The sequence below is a fragment of the Melozone crissalis genome, unplaced genomic scaffold (genome assembly GCF_028551555.1).
Source record: "Melozone crissalis strain CALT ecotype California unplaced genomic scaffold, PUWL_Pcris_2 ptg000006l_1, whole genome shotgun sequence".
NCBI lineage: Eukaryota > Metazoa > Chordata > Aves > Passeriformes > Passerellidae > Melozone > Melozone crissalis.
Window position 1 is genome coordinate 39,496,377 of NW_026535784.1, and position 16,440 is coordinate 39,512,816.

General features: G+C 39.2%; 1 protein-coding gene across 2 annotated transcripts in view; it reads right to left on the bottom strand.

Annotated features, from left to right (window-relative positions):
* Positions 1 to 16,440, bottom strand: part of MANBA (mannosidase beta) — a 48,171-nt gene that overhangs the window by 3,672 nt on the left and 28,059 nt on the right. For both annotated transcript variants that reach the window (XM_054290114.1, XM_054290121.1), the window contains exons 10-16: positions 16,225 to 16,311; positions 15,558 to 15,725; positions 13,397 to 13,615; positions 12,020 to 12,184; positions 10,173 to 10,317; positions 3,613 to 3,755; positions 1,639 to 1,896 (exon numbers count right to left, since the gene is read on the bottom strand). In XM_054290114.1, coding sequence (XP_054146089.1) covers positions 1,639 to 1,896; positions 3,613 to 3,755; positions 10,173 to 10,317; positions 12,020 to 12,184; positions 13,397 to 13,615; positions 15,558 to 15,725; positions 16,225 to 16,311 — 1,185 coding nt within the window. The remainder of the gene's footprint in view (positions 1 to 1,638; positions 1,897 to 3,612; positions 3,756 to 10,172; positions 10,318 to 12,019; positions 12,185 to 13,396; positions 13,616 to 15,557; positions 15,726 to 16,224; positions 16,312 to 16,440) is intronic.

The following is a 16,440-nucleotide window of genomic DNA, read 5'->3' on the forward strand; positions in this document are numbered from 1 at the left end:
AGACCTTAAATCCCAGCCAGGATGCATTCTCATGCAGCACTCCCCATTCACCACAATGAAAGATTATGCTATATAACTTTCAAATACCAGTTAACCATCTATAAAAAGAAGACAAATTACAGTCAGTACAGGCATCATGTTCTGCTTACAAGAAAAGCAATGCTATTCATTTTTAAGAAAAAGCACACATCCTCTACACATTTTGTTTCTTGAAGTAATACTAATGCTTTTGATGCTTTTTAAAAGCAATGCTAGGAACTGTAGCTCTTGGATTAGCAATGTACTTGAAAGCCTAGTTAGTTAATTAGTAACCAAGTATAGACATACCAGCTTCTCCCAACACAGTCGTTTTTTTAGTCACAGCTGCATTTCTTAAAATGACCACTTTGCATTTATCCTTGCTAGCTATCCTTATTAGTTAGTATTGCAAAGACAACACTGTTACAAGATAAAGGAATGAAATTTTCCAAAAATGCTCCAGTTGCAGAACTTTTCTTATTGATGATATCATCCATAAACCAAAAATCCAAACCAAAATAAACAAAAAACCTCCCCACAGCATGACTCAGACTGTAGATTGTACCACCAGATGAAAAAAAAAATAAAACAGGCTGATTTCTTTTCTTTGTATACTCAGGAGGCAGGCTGTGCTGTTGTGAAAGAGATAAGAAGAGAAAATCTGGCCCATTTTCTTTCTGTAAAGCAATTATGCTAGTCCAGATTCAAAGAGATTAGACCTCTATTCCCTCCTTGTTCAGTTTAGCACTAAAGAGCAAAGCTGCAGTTTGAAACCCAAATGTGAGAACACAAAGGTCCCCATCCTGCACATCTGATGATTAGGAATTTTCCAATAAGCTCTACATGCTAAGAAGTGAGGTTTAATAAAACATGTGTGCACACACACACACACACACACAGGGCATGCAAGCTCTCTATATTATACAGCAAGCTTGCTAGGAGCAGAAGAAATCTAGGAAAAAGGAGCAAATTGACTAAATGACAATGTTATATAACACTAATGGGTTTTTTGCCTGTTTAGGAGACTGACACACTTGCCAGCTATTAAGAATAATCACTATTATGCAAATCAGAACCCTTACTGGAGGGCAGGGATTTGAAAGAGGAGGAAAGGAGCATGCAATACTGCAATTTTGTGTGTTAGCAATGTTCCACTGATGTGAGAGTGTGAGCACCTCCAGAGGAAATACTGCTGACAATAATGCACTCCACACTCAACTGAACTAGGATCACCTCATCCTGATATACAGTGCTGTCTGCAAGCCAGAACACTTGTCATGATGCTATTTGCTGTCTAGGGACGAAAAGAAAGAAAGGAGCAATGCTGCAAGGGGGAAGACAATCTAAACAAATGAAAGGGAGATTTCATTCTTTAAAACAGAACAAAGCCCAGACAAAAAATCATGAACAAACAAACAACCCCCCCAGCAGTCTTATTCGGATACACATATAGTGACACCAGAAAAAAAATCTGTTTTTGAACTCAACCTGGAAGCCAGAATAGCAACAACCAAGGAGAAAGAACATTCAGTGGAATCAGACACTGCACAGCCAGCAAACAACCCAAACCAGTAGGATTAGCAAAACCAAATACAGTAATTTAGCATGACTGATGCTTACACTGAGCTGGGTCTTCTCTAATCCCACGGCATCCTTGAGTGATGAAAGGAAGTAATGGTTCCTAGGACTCTGGAGCCCATCTTCTCCCACGAGACAGAAAGTAATCACACAGCTTTCCCTGGTACAATTTCTGCATCTTCCCAGAAGGTCACAGATGGGCTCCTTGTAGATGGGGACTGCACTCTGTGCTTTAACAGTCACACCTTCTTTGGCAAGGGTGCACACGGGCTCCAAAGAGCTCCAGGCGTGCACTGAGACCTATCAAGCACATTGAGAGAGCACAAAGCTTAGAAGAAAGGCAACATTTCTGAAAACAATGCAGCATCCTAGATTTCAGATTGCTCATTACAATAGATGTTTTTCTGATAGCACCAGCTGATTTCCACCTAGCAAGAAACCACACAATAGATATAGCATATAAATAAGATCATTCTAAAATCCTAACAAGAGGTCCATTTCAAACAGTCTGGAGCTGCTCTTGATCTGCAAGACTTTTTTCTTTTCTCCAGGCTCCTTGAGAGGAAGAGATTGCCAATTCCTACCAAGGAAGTGCTGGAAATGGAATTATTGAGTGACTAATTTGTTGACTCTTTTTCCTCCCTTCCTGAATTAAAAAAAAAGTTCAGAGGATTTTTATGAGATTGCTCAGCATTATGTGATGTAACCCAACTGGGTATACTAGAGTTTCTGCTTAATCACTCTTAAACAGAAGCAAGCTCCATCATCTTAAAAGGGATTATGAAGGGTATATTAATACAGCAAAATACATTCCCAGACATCTTCCATGCATTATGAATATACTCTTTTTAAAAGGGCAGAATTTGGAAATTAAGTACTTAATGAGAATTAAAACATTCTGTTTCATAAATTTTTGGTTAGTTTTAGCCTTAACAGGAGTGTGCAGTCAGGAACAGATCTTAACTCCTTTCAAGAGTTAAGTTCCAAATCTTCTTGAAGTGCAATATACAGTATTCATCAGAACTATTCTACTGCCAACACTTCTCTGGTGCTATCAGAAAATCTGAATTTATGTCTATTAGAATAACTCAGACCAGAAATGAACAATTTCACTAAGTGCAGTCCTACTCCAAGAACTGACTATCCAGAAATTGCAACCATATTCTGTAGCATAATTTACTCCATATAAGCAACCTTATAAATCTGAAAATTCATGGAAGCCCACCAGACAGAGCAATGATCTAGGAGCTGACACACTCATACCACTAGTGAGTCATTCCAGGTCTCAAGGTCTGTTTTTCCATCCTACACACTGTTTTCACATAGGATATATTTTATGTCAGGAGCTGTATCTCATAGTGGAAAATGGTCCCTAAATTCATCTGGGGTCTGGCTGCCATATGATTAATAGCAACAAAATGTAACAAGCTGAAAAGGAAGACTGCTGTCTACAAGAAAACACAGCAGTCCAAATAGTGACTTAAAAATCCTATCAGTTTCTATAGCATTATCAGAGAACAGTTAAGGCATCAATTGCAAAGTGGTGCCATGCATAGGTGACCTTCCAATTAAAGATGTGCTGTTCGTATTTCAGAAGATAATCCAGTCCTTTTTCCCAAAGCTGTATAGTTTGAGTACTGGTAAGCAATGGTACAATCCCTTTATTCCCTTCTACTTAATCAGGTTATCTAGTTCTAACACCAGGGAAGAGTTTTGTTAAGTAGTGAGTTTCACTACTTAGTTCTATTTAACCATCAATCCCTTTAAGATTTCAACAGAATAGTTCATTTCAGCCTTATCCCTATAGGCTATAAGCAAAGCAATTCCTTCTTCTGTGAAGCACTACACACTACTTTAATAAAGAATAGTGTTGCCCCTAAGATTAAAGACTAGAGTTGCATCTCACAGTGTTTGAGCATGGCCTATCTGAAGCTTGTCTGTACAAGGACCTGCTTGTTTCAGCTTCTCACATTTTTGTAGGAGGCACACAAGAGTGGTGAGGTAGGTGCCACTTACCCTCAAAGTCACCTTGTGGTCCTCATGAAGATCTGAGACACCATAAATGTGCAACATCCCTTTGTCTTCATAGGCCACAGGCAGCAGTGGTGCAAAGAAGTTCTGGGCAAAATAATGGAGCAGTTTCCACTTACCACCATACTCTAAAAATGGTTAAAAAGAATAAAGATTGAAACTGAATCCAAGACTGCCTTGTCACACACTCCATGTATGTGCTTTCTGGTCCTGCTATTGGCAATGCAACATCCCCCTCCATCCTTATTCATCTCTATCAAGTGCAAAGAATGACTGAAGATACTCTTGCATCCTTCCAGGCAAGGCTCTGCCCTGGAAAAGATCTGATGCTCTTTCAAGCTTTGAGCTTTCCCAAAAGTTTACATTTTTCTCTGTCTCTGTCCTATCACTGCTACACTGTCATTCAGTTAAAGGAAGCCTTGAACACGAGTGACAAGGCTGACACAGCATATCCCACATAAACCAAGCAGCTGGAGCATCTGTGCTGTTGAGAATCCAGACAAACACACTGGCATTGCTACAGACTATCACTACTATAAAAAGAGACAAGGTACTCATACAAAGTGCTCTCTTCCCTTTTTTCAGTCCTCCTTTCAGTTCTTCCTTAGAGGACATCAGTAATAATAAAGACAAAAATAAGTTCCCAAACCAAAGACAACTGTGAGCTTGGCAAAACAAATTTGCCAGGACCTAGAGACACCACCTCCTCCATGGAAGTTAGTATTCATGACAGGCACATGACAAACAGTTCACACTGCTTCTTTTATGGAAAGCTGTACCTCATTACTTTTAATACTTTGAAAATCTGTCATTAAACTGGAAAAGCCATCAAACTCTGCATCCTCTCCAAAAAAAGCACTTTTGTTTTCTTGCTTTGCAACACTGTCATGTAACCATTTTGAAAGAGAAGTTGCATCCATTTCTTCCTCTATTAACCTTCCATCTAGTACCCACTATCTGCATTTTAAGTTTGTCCTTGCTCAACCATTATCCAGTCACTGAAATGGCACGAAAAAGAAGCAGCAAGTCAGCTGCACCATCTCACAAGGAAAGAAAAGTTAGATACAGGTTTCATTCTTGTTTCTGGGTGTTTACTTTATACAAGTTTAAAGCTGATGTATGCTTTATGATGTATGAAGAATATTTTCAGTGAGATGTGTTTGTTGTAACTCTTAGTAATCACTCTCTTAGTTTTGGTTCTTGTACAAAGCTCTTAGTCCATTCAAACATCTCCTAATTAAAGACTTATCTAGCATAGTCTTAAAAGGGTTGCTGTGGCTTTCCCAGGGGGACTTGAATAGGCTTTGTCTGCACTCCACATAGACATGAATGAACTTTGTGAAGAATAAGTGCATTAGCTCCAGTTTAGCACCTTGTTCTCACCTTGCTGAGAACAAGGTGATTAGAACACATCACCTTGTTCTCAGCAAGTTCACAGCCAGCTAGCTTGGAAAACAACAAGAGAAGCTCATATCTGCCTGGAAAACCCACACAAGATTGAACTGTGCTATGAGATCAGTCTGTTGCCAGCAAAGACACCACTGGCATTCAAGTTAATTGCACTGAAGCAAACCAAAGAGATAAGGCTGGAGGAAAACTTCAGGAGAAGCAGCTGCATATCTTCAAAACAGTCAGTCAATAAACTGAACATACTCAGTATACTGATGCTTCTCAGTATAGAACTATAGAACTATTTATGATGGAAAAGATCTCTAGGATGAAATTCAACTGTTCACCCGCCAAGTGCACCACTGAACCACGTCCCTAAGTTGCCATGCCATACCTGTATATCTTGTAAAATACCTCTAGGGATGGTGATTCCACCATTTCCCTGGGCAGCCTGCTCCAATGTTTGACAGCACCTTCAGTGAAGAAATTTTTCCTACGATCGAATTTAAACCTGCACTGGCACAGCTTGATGCCATTTCCTCTTATCCTGTCATTTGTTAATGAAGAAAAGGGGCTGACCCCCACCTTGCTATGGCCTCAATTCAGGTAGCTGGAGAGATCGATAAGGGCTGTGTGGGGGTGTGTGTGTGTGTCCCAGCCTCCTTTCCTCCAGGCTAAACACCCCCAGCTCCCTCAGCTACTTTCCACAAGCCTTCTGCTCCAGACCCTTCCTCTGCTCCATTGCCCTTCTCTGGACATGCTCCAGCACCTCAATGCCATTCTTGTAGTGAGGGGCTCAGAACTGAACACAGAATTTGAGGTGCAGCTTCAACAGTGCTGAGTACAGGGGGACAAATCCCTTCCCTACTCTTCCTGGCTGCAGACACAGGCCAGGGTGCCCCTGGCCTTCTTGGCCCCCTGGGCACACCCTGGCCCATGTTCAGCTGCTGTCACCAGCACTCCCAGGACGTTTTCCACTGGGCAGCTCCCCAGGCACTCTGTCCCTGCCTGTGGCACTGCCTGGGGCTGCTGTGACCCAAGGGCAGGACTTGGCACCTAGCCTTGTTGAACCTCATTCAACTGGCCTCAGCCCACTGATCCACCCTGTCCAGATCTTCCTGCAGAGCCTTACTGCCACTCCCACCCAACTAGGTGTTGATTGCAAACTGGCTGAGGGAACACTTGAACCCTTTGGTCAGATCCTTGATAAAGACATTAAGCAGAGCTGGCCCCAGTACTGAGCCTTGGGAAATCCCAGTAGCGACCTGCAGTCATCTGGGTGTGAATCCACTCACCACCACACCTGGCCTGGCCTTCTAGCCAGTTTGTTTTCATGGTGAACAGTGCAGCCATCCATATCATGAGCAGCCAGTTTCTCCAGGAGAATGTTGGGGGAAATGGCATTAAGGCTTTAGTAAAAGTCTAGGCAGACAACACCACAGCCTGTCCTCATCCACCAACTGCATCAGCTTGCCATAGAGGGAGATCAGGTTGGTCAAGCAGGACCTGCCTTTCAAAAGCCTGTGCTGGCTGGGTCTGATCCCCTGGTGATATGAACAAAGGCATGTTCTGGCACTCCAAGGACACTTCCTGACAGAAAACACTGGTGGTTTAAAGAATAAAAGTACCAAAAATAGGGGGTGCTAACAAATTACTCTTCAGTCATTAAACTTGAGAAGATGGGAGATTCAGACTGGGGATGGATTATCTGAAACAGAGTAAACAAGGGGGCAGTATCTGATCCAACAAACAAAAGCTATGGGCCTTGTATGAGAAATGGGCAGGGAGAGTCTGGGAGGGTTTGAAATCTCTAAAGCCCTCAGGACTGCTACAAGACTTACTGGAATTTCAATTGTCAATTAATTAAATTGCCAATGCAACAGATGTTGCTAACTGCAGAATCCAGGCAAAGCCCACCACAAGCTTAGACAAGTTACCCAGCATGATCTGAGGTTTCAGCGCCTGTTGACTTGAATTTTTTTCCTGAGCTTAATTCACATAATGAAAATCTAGGCTTCAGCTGTCTTATATATGGAAATGGAAAATGCAATTAATGTAGAGCAGTTTCTGCTACTTAGTGTAATAAAAAATCCTGTTTCTTTTTGAATGGGTCCTTCTCAACCTCTGCTGTGCCTTGATTTCCAGCTGGATTACACAGCCACACTGCAGAGGGAAAGAGAGGAGGTTTGCTACCAAGGCAGCAGAGATCCTCAAAAACCTTTACAGTGAAGACAACACACTCAGAGTCAACATGGCATCAGACTTCCACAGGAAAACCCAAGCAAACAAAATCCCCAGCCAAGAAACAAAATCAAACAAACCACACACTTTAAAGTTTGCACCATTTCAAAACCCACTCTACTACTTCAACACCCATTGTTTTGGAATGTTTGAAAACATCATTAGTCTGCTTAACTCAAATCAGCTTTGAATACTGGTACTTCCCTTTCCAAAAAAACTAGAGCCATTTTAAAAAACCAAAACTCAACTGCTGCAGCAGTTTCACACAGGAAGTGTTTTCCAAAGACAACTTTTCCAGCAACAGGATCTTAATATTACATTTGTCAAAGTAACTTCAGACAGCAAGGAAAACTGAAGCTAATTTAAAAGCCTGTATTTTTCAGTTCTTCTGTTGTCTTGATTTCCATAGGACCAGAACTACATTCCTTTCTTTAAAAACAGTCAAGTTGCATATCAAATACACCACGAACACACACCCAAAAATGGATGTAAAAAATCTGGAGGTCAGGAAGTTATCATGAGAAACCTCTGGGTTTAAACTTTCCTATTACAGACATGCATGCCCAAAGGCAACAGTCAAAAGTAATTTAAAATAGCCCTGGGGTGGTTTTCTCCTCCTCCCACATTTAAAGAAATTCTTACAGAAATCCAAGTTCCTCAATTTTTCTTGACAATAACAAGGGAATTGCACTCTGTGGTATTAAACTTCAGACAGGAATTCAGAATCAGGTTTGTCAGGAGACCCCAATACCCTTTTTTCTGACTCTTCCCTGAAGCCTTCTACACTGATGGCAGGAGTGCAAATAAACAGATCTCCCTGAAATGATTTTAAATTAATCACTTCACACCATTAAATGCAACGAGTCCTCCTCAGAACATGAGAAACATGCTGCTAGTTCTTTCCTCACCTCAGCCTCATGAATTCAGATCAATTACTCTTTAGAACAGTCTGTACCAGGGCTCACCAGGGGCTCTAAATATTGAACTTGCAATAAAAGCCAGTTACCTGCTCAAGGGGATCTCAAGACTACTGAGTTGGGTACCTCAAGGTGACACTTGTCTGGGAGTGTCACAGCACTCCACCAAAACACACTGCAGAGATGCTGAAGCATCCAACATGGCACAGCCAGCTTCACAGCTAGGTGCTAACAGTCAGAACCCCGTTGTGATCAAAGCTTTTTACTTCGGAGCTGAAGCCAGAAGTACTGTGACACAAATGCTATGCTGTGTTTTCATTCAAGCCAAGCAAACATCTTAAAGGTAAAAGTTAAAAGGAGAAACATTTGCTACCTTCTTCCTTCCCCACCACGTGCAAACATTTCTGCTTTGTACCGGAAATTATGTAAACCCCTCCATGACTTTCTGCAAAGCAACAGATTTAAATAAAAGCACTCATTGGTGATCCTACTGTGCCACCTAACAAGATGCAGAAACGTGTTTTTGAAGTGCAAATAAAACTAATTTCTCCCAAATCTTGCATAATTTCAGCCATTAGCATTTCAAAATCCCTCTACCACACTGCCTAATTAAATGAATATTAAACCTTTCCTCATCTCTGAGGGAATACAACAAAACAAAAGGACAGCTGTATCTCTGCTGAGCTTCTTTCTTCTAAACTTCAACAACATATGAATAATTCAAGTATTTGATAAATATTCTACGGTGATGTCATTTCTGTACTCAAAAAGACATTTATGGTCTCCACAACCACTACATCTATCAATACACCTGTCTTGACAAAGGGACACTTTTCCAAGCATCTTTTTCTCTTGAGGCACTTAAAACCTACAAGCATCACTTATTGCTAGAATCATAAAAGTGAACATTGTGATGTTCCATTTCCTAATACAAGTCTAGAAAGTCCAGAAAGATGAGCATCATAGCTGGACCACTGCCTTATCATTTAAATAAATTAGCCTCTTTCTTCTACTGGTTTTTGCTTTGTTGTTGCAGCTATTTTGTTTGCACTAATCAAAAAAAGAAAAAATTAAAAAGAACAGAAAGGGAGAGGGACAAACATCTCCTAGAAAAAGAGAGGGAGGATGGTGTGGGCTAATTTTTTCCCAAAACCAGGTCAAATGGCATTTTATTCCAAGGGCACATCAAGACTGTCCATAGACAGTCTTATTTTTTTCCTTATCTTTTTCTAGTTTGTTCATATTTTTTTACACATGAAATGCTTAAATAAAAATTTTCAAAACCTAAATATGTGAGAAATAACTAAAGTTGAAAGAGAATCCACCCAAGTCCTATACAGCTGCCACAGGACGGCTTCTCCATTTCAAAACAACTCCTAGACAAAATGTTTGGAACATAAAACACAGCCACTTCCCTCATGCCACACTTGCCTCATTCCTCCCCTATTTCCTACTGTCTAAGTGATTTATATCTTTTTATGTATGATTAGTTTTGTGTTCTAAGACGAAAAAAATATGTGTAAATAGCATATTAACACATATGCTATTTATGTGTTAATATGCTATTTACACATATTAAATAATTTAGTCATGAGGAGTGATTCACCTCACCTGACACTAAGTTAGACATCAAATCTCAGCCAGGGATCTCCTATAAAAAGCTCCTCAGAAGCTACGCTGGGTGAGCGATATCTTATGAAGTTCTATGAAAATCAAATTCATCATGGAGAAGATAATTCACCCCAGTTCTGAGACAATTAAGGACAATGAATCACATTTGGAGATATCCATCTCTCCCCCAGCTGACTAGAGAAGAAATCTAGATGTTCCATTTTTACATGATAAATCCCATCTGTAATACATTTCTAAAGGATGGACAAAAATATGTTCAAAGTGCCCAAGAGACAGAGCAGAGCTGTATTTCCTATTCTGATACTTCCAGATGAGGAAAACACAACTGGTAGCTGGTGCTTTTCACCAGACTGTAACAAGGCTTACCCAAGGAAGCCCACGAAGGTGCCTGCCAAATGTCATTGAGTTGCCAGTACAGAGCTCCCATGGTGTGTCCTTCTCCATTGATTATTTCACTTTGACTAAAACGATAGAATTCAGTTTCTGTCTTTATACACTGAGCCTGCATCACCTTGGTCAACAAAGAGATAAAAATTATTTTTGGCATATTGGATTTTACTTTTTTTTCAAAACATGTGTGAATATATTGATACACAACAGAGACTTCACAGCAACAGCACATAACTTTAAACTTGAGCCCTGAGGAGTATCCACCTGCACTGCAGGAACTCTGCTGAAAAGAGTTCCTAGCAGCTCCCAACAGCTTTGCAAGCAGTTACCTTCAAGAATCTCATATGGGGCTGCTTCCATACAGTGAGAATGGTCTTTGAAAGGCAAATCAAAGACAAGGAAAATAAAATGACATTTAAAATAAGTATTTTTTAAACATTAATTTAAATAGCCCCCTCCTGAGTTGCAAAATGATGTTAAGCTGCATTATCTTCAGTATACATTACCTTTGTGTATAAATCCCTACAATTTCAACTCACATTCTCACTATACAGTGAAAACTGTGCATCAGAAGAGCAACCTTTTTTCAGTTGCACTCCCACTCCTTTTCTCCTTCTTCATGACATCTAAAAACCACTTTTCAGAATATTTCATTGGCCAAGTTCTCAATGGGTGCTAAACAGATTGATATGTTCTTCACACAGTTTATTATTAGGCTGGGGAAATATAAAGAAATTCTTAAAATAAAGTTAAAAGCCTTAAAGGTAAAGATATTACTTCTAGTTAACCACTAAAGCAAGTTTGCTTTTTTTATCCTTTTTGCTACCCTTATTTTGGTATTTAACTGTTTAACCTGTTAATAAGGCCTTGACAGACTTGGCCTTACAGAAACTCTCCCAGCTTTTTTGAGTCAGGACCTCATGGTGAAAGCTTTACCCCTGGTTTCAATTTCACAGCATCATCTATCCTTTTTCTCTTGTCAAGAGTGCCAGAAATGCTCAAGCAATTTTGCTTTTATATAAAACCTGCTGACAGCAGCTCTCAAACATTAGAAACTTAGTGAGTGTGCAGTTACTTCTATCAAGAGTGTTTCTAAAATTCTTGAAACGCACCAAAAATTAACAGCACTTTCAATTTGCATAATAGCATTAGAAAGTTACTTAGCATCTTTTAAAAATTGCACAGACTAAAGAAGCAAGCATGATGTTAAATTAGAATTATGTTAAATTACTATAATACATGCAAAATACATGCTTCTGATTGGAAAAAACCTCAAAATGTATTTACTAAAATATCAATATTTGAGTCCATAACAAAAGAAAATTCTCTGATTAATAGAGAACTACATTCTTTGGAAAAAATACTGCTTCCAAACTTATGTTTTCCATGTGGGAAGAATCAAAGCAGTGAGCCTACAAGGGCCACATGAAGAGCAAAACATCCCCACCCTGGAACAGGGAGTAACATGCAGCACTGGGAATAATCTTGTACCATGGAAGCCCAGCACATCCCTGCATCCTCCCCCAGCTATGTGAGCCCAGCTGGGGAGAAGGACCAAGGCAGCACATACTTTCAGACAGACTTTCTCCCAGTTTCTGGGTAATTCCCTGATTATTTCAGTCCTTCTATCATGGGAACTGGAGTCTCTCTACAATAAAAGAGAGACAAGCTAGCTCCAAACCAAACTGGACTCTCCAGTTCTTCAGAATGGAAACTTTCTGTATGATGGAACACTCCTGAAGGGACCAGGCCCAGCTCTAACAGCTGACAGAATTTAATGGAACAAGTACTGACAGCTACTTCTATGGAAGAATCACTATTACCTGAGTGAGGTAAATCATATCCTTGAACTGCTTTACAGGATCTGGGCACTGGGGAAGTTTGAAATGACGCCCAATCTCTTGAAGCATCTGAATATTGCCACCTTCATGGTGCTGCCGATGGAGAGAAAAATTGCTTGTGTAGGACCAGTCCTCAGGGGAGGAAACCTTTAAAAAACATAAAAATAAGGTATCTGTATGAAAAGGTAGAATATACATTTAATGACAGCCAGGATATTGAGGAAAGGATATCATCCAAAACCTTAACACGCAGTATATTTCTACAGTGCCTCATGCAGTCATGCAAAGATTTTTAATCACTAACACCCTTCGCTTACGCTCCTTGCACAAATAAATGAAAACACACATTGCCATTCAACCCAGAAGAGCAACTTTTGGCTCAGTGGCATTTAACTTAACTGTCTTAAGGTTTGGGTTGGCCAAGGGACCTCAGAGTTTTGCTTGCATTCATAGTAAATCAGAAACACCCTACATTAATATGGAAGAATGTAGTCTAGTCAAACACATTGAGGTATAAAAGTTATGTAAGTCAGTAGGGGTATAAATTCTAATAATATGTCTATACATTTTCAAAACCTGCCTCTGATAACAAACTATCATAAACCAGCTTTTTTCAACTACAGACAGCAACAAGCATAACTCATTAAGTTATTATTGCCAAGTTTTCATTGTAATTACTCTCTCTAAACAATCTTATCTAAATTTGTTTCTTTTTAGGCTGGATTGAATAATTTTTATTGTTATTCATATAGATGAATGTTCTGATAATGCTTCAGATAATAGGCTTTGCCCAGCAAATTCAAAGAAACTTTCTGAACTCCTTTTGCTTGCATGCATGAATATCAACACCTCTCCCTGGACAAATGGACAAACATCATGGTATGTCTCTGCTCCACTTTGATAAATAAGACAGAACATATAATATCTAAATTTAATGGAGACAAAACCAAATCCTCTTACATGCAATACATTAAGAAACAGATTATTTAAATGAAAGAAACTGGTAAATATATAGAAATCAAAACATTTTAAAATCCAGCACAATTCAGCATTTGTCATATTTCTCCTCTCCTCTATACATTAAATAGAATTACTACCAGAAATAACAGTTTCATAATAGTCTCTCATCCAAACCAAGTCCCTCTTGCAACATCAAGGTAAGTATATTGAACACCAAGGAGGGAAATAGAATGGTTCCATCCCCGTCCTCCCCAGGCACACACCTCTATCCCACTTATGCCATACCATGCCTAACAACACATTACTATGGTTTGGATGCAGAAGCTTTTTCGAAAGAGACTCACCTCCCTCACTAAATGAGAGCAAAGGGGACAGCAAGGTGTGGAAGCCCAGCCTTACCTTTTCAATGGTACTGAAGGAAGGCCAGGACTGAAATCCATACTCTGAAGCAAAACGAGTTTTAGGATACATTGTCCAGTTCCAGCAGTCATGGCTGTAGTCATAGAAGTGTGTGTCACCATAATGGGTGTCGTAAGGATTCCGGGAGAGCCAGCCTTCTTTGACTGACTCCAAGCCATTGGTGGGACTGGATGTCACAAAAGGACGACTCTTATCTTCCTGAGATATAAAAAAAACAAAACAAAACAAAAATACAACCCCTTTACAAAGTGATTGACGTTTACCATCTGAATACATAGACTATTTTTTGAAAAGAGGGGCTTGGGGGCAGGGAGACCATATTTTTTCCAAATTTCTCACCACCTAGGGAACATTCCCTTTTTATGTCCTAACATTCATCATCTTTACTTACTTAATTAGCTTCTTACTTATGTTCTTGGAGGACAGCTGGGCATGATTCTGCTTGCTCTGCTCTTCTGAGGGATTCTCTCCTCACATCAAGAGATTTTCTATCTTTATATGCCTCTAAATTCTTAATGAAGGCTATTTAAAGTGTGCCTTGTGAAATATATACTCAAGGAACATTAATATTGGAATACTATGACTTCTTTATGGAAAATTATTACTTTTGCAGTGTTTTTACAGGAACAAGGCCATGATTTTCCCCTTTCTTATTAAACAGTCACCTAAATTTAGTCCTAACAAATCCAAGGTGTTCTGCTTTTAATGCTTGCATGGTATCAGGTTATTGTCATTTTAGCTGGCTCTGCATGCTAAGATAGATGAGATTACAAGAAGGGTTACATTTCAAATTGTTCAGAGCTGCCTTTATTTATAGTCTCAGAAGACTTAGAATACTAAATCTTTTAACAATAGTCTGCAAAGTACTGAAGGAATCCTTTTGCAGGTATAATTCATTCAACACCCTACTTCTAGTAAGATAGAGGCCCAAGTGTAGTTACCAGTAACAAGTTACTGCAATTGACTGGAACACAGCAATGCACTCAGACATTTGCCCCATTTTAGGAAACAATCCTGTTTCCCACATCATCTTCTTTCTTTTTTTCTTGGTATGAGTAATTAAAAATTAACTGAAACAATTTACTGTAGGAAATCCTGGATTCCCTGAAGTCTTTAGCCCAAAGGTAGAAGTCTTTTCAAGTTACCAAGTCCACCACTACTGGTAGTTACAGGTTTCCTCAGCTGGCTTGTATTATGCAGGACCTGAAGTTATCTCCCTCTATGGTTCCTTTTTGCACTCAGAAGAGCTATTCTATAGATTTAAAATAAAAATGGGTCCATCTTGGATGGCAATGCTGCACAAGTACGAAGCCAGAACACCTCACTTTGTTGCACACACACTGTCCACCCAACTCATGTAGCTAATCACAAGAACACCACAGCACACCTTTACACTCAGCTCAGTACAGAAATCTAGAATCTCCTCTTCTAAGAGGATAAATAAACCTTTAAAAACCTGTGCAAAATCACACTAGACTTCATTAAGGATGCCAGGTGTTTGTGGACTGCATACTTGCAGTTTAAATTTTATATCAAAATATTTTACTTTGCCTTCACATACTGTAGAATACCAATATTTTGTTTACAAAATCAATACAATGACTTCACAGTATGAGTTCAATGCTTAGCATCACTTTTGCTTTACCTGCTTAGAACAAAAAATATTCGGTCACATACTGAAGAAAGAACATCTTTACAGATTTTTTTAAACTGCTATTAAAAGATCTGAGGGCTGTTGAACGCTTTTCACAGTATTCCTAAACAAAATTAGATAAAGAAAACCTGATCATTGAGATTAATTAATTAATGGGCAAGCTGATTTTTGTCCACTAGAAGTGAAGGCATTCATGGACATACTAAAAGTAGGAAGGAAAAAAGAAGTAAGATCTACTACACTTTCAGGTCTTACTTTACACATCATAAAATGTTAAAGACAAGTAATTTTTTAAATATATTTTTATTTGGAGAATAACTCTTGAGTTTAGAAAGTTATTTAGAAGAGCTTGGAAAGATCAATTTCTCAAAATGCTCTTCCTCATCTCTTAAAAGGATTAAAAGAAAAAAGGGAAATCCCAGCTTGCTCAAACATTAAAACCTTTTTCCACACCATATCCTCCTGGAGTTTCTTGAGATTACTTACACAAAGAACTATTTCACGTATGTTCTTCACATAAAGAGTCACGTAGTCTTTGATATAGACTCCTATGTCAGAATAAGGTATGGAGAACCAGTTGCTTGCAATTGCTGCTTCATTTTCATTGTTACCACTCCACAGAATAATTGATGGATGAGATTTTAAACGCCGCACCTGAAATACAACTTACAGTTTCAGAAGTCAAGTAAAACTATTTATCTTAACAAGGAACTTTTTTAAAATAATCACTTTACTACTAGTTGAATTACAAGTCCACATGTGTATTATATTACATACGCTAAGCCTACAATTCCCTTTTTTTGCCACATGGTTCACTATTCCCTCCGTTTGCCACCAGCGTCAAAGTTTTGTAATATACACTTTCAGAAGGGAAAATTTCTAATATGCTGGCATACATCTGTCTTATGCACGTATGTACCATGGACCTCTACTCATCCATTTGTGCAGGATAAATTCTGTGCAGTCTTCTTGACTGACAACTCCTGCAAGCAGTCAGAGGAGTTCAATAAGATTTAGCAATGTTACATTTTGTGTCTGCTGCATAAAGGTACACTAACAAAAACCTCAAAACAACCATTTTTGGAAAGCTAACTTACACAGTCAATGAAAAATAGATAATGTGAAATAGAGCTTTGACACATGGATAAAATACCTGATGAGTAACTTCTGCTCTTACAGATTCTAAAAAATTCTGGTTGGTTGGATATAGTGCACACGCGAACATGAAATCCTGCCAAATCTACAAGGGAAAGGAAAGATTAAAATAAACTGTCAGCAAAATATATAGCTATTGGGATGCACTGTCCTTTGTTCAGACAGAATCACATTGACCATGGGGCTCAACTATGTGCATACTCCACTGTAGTTA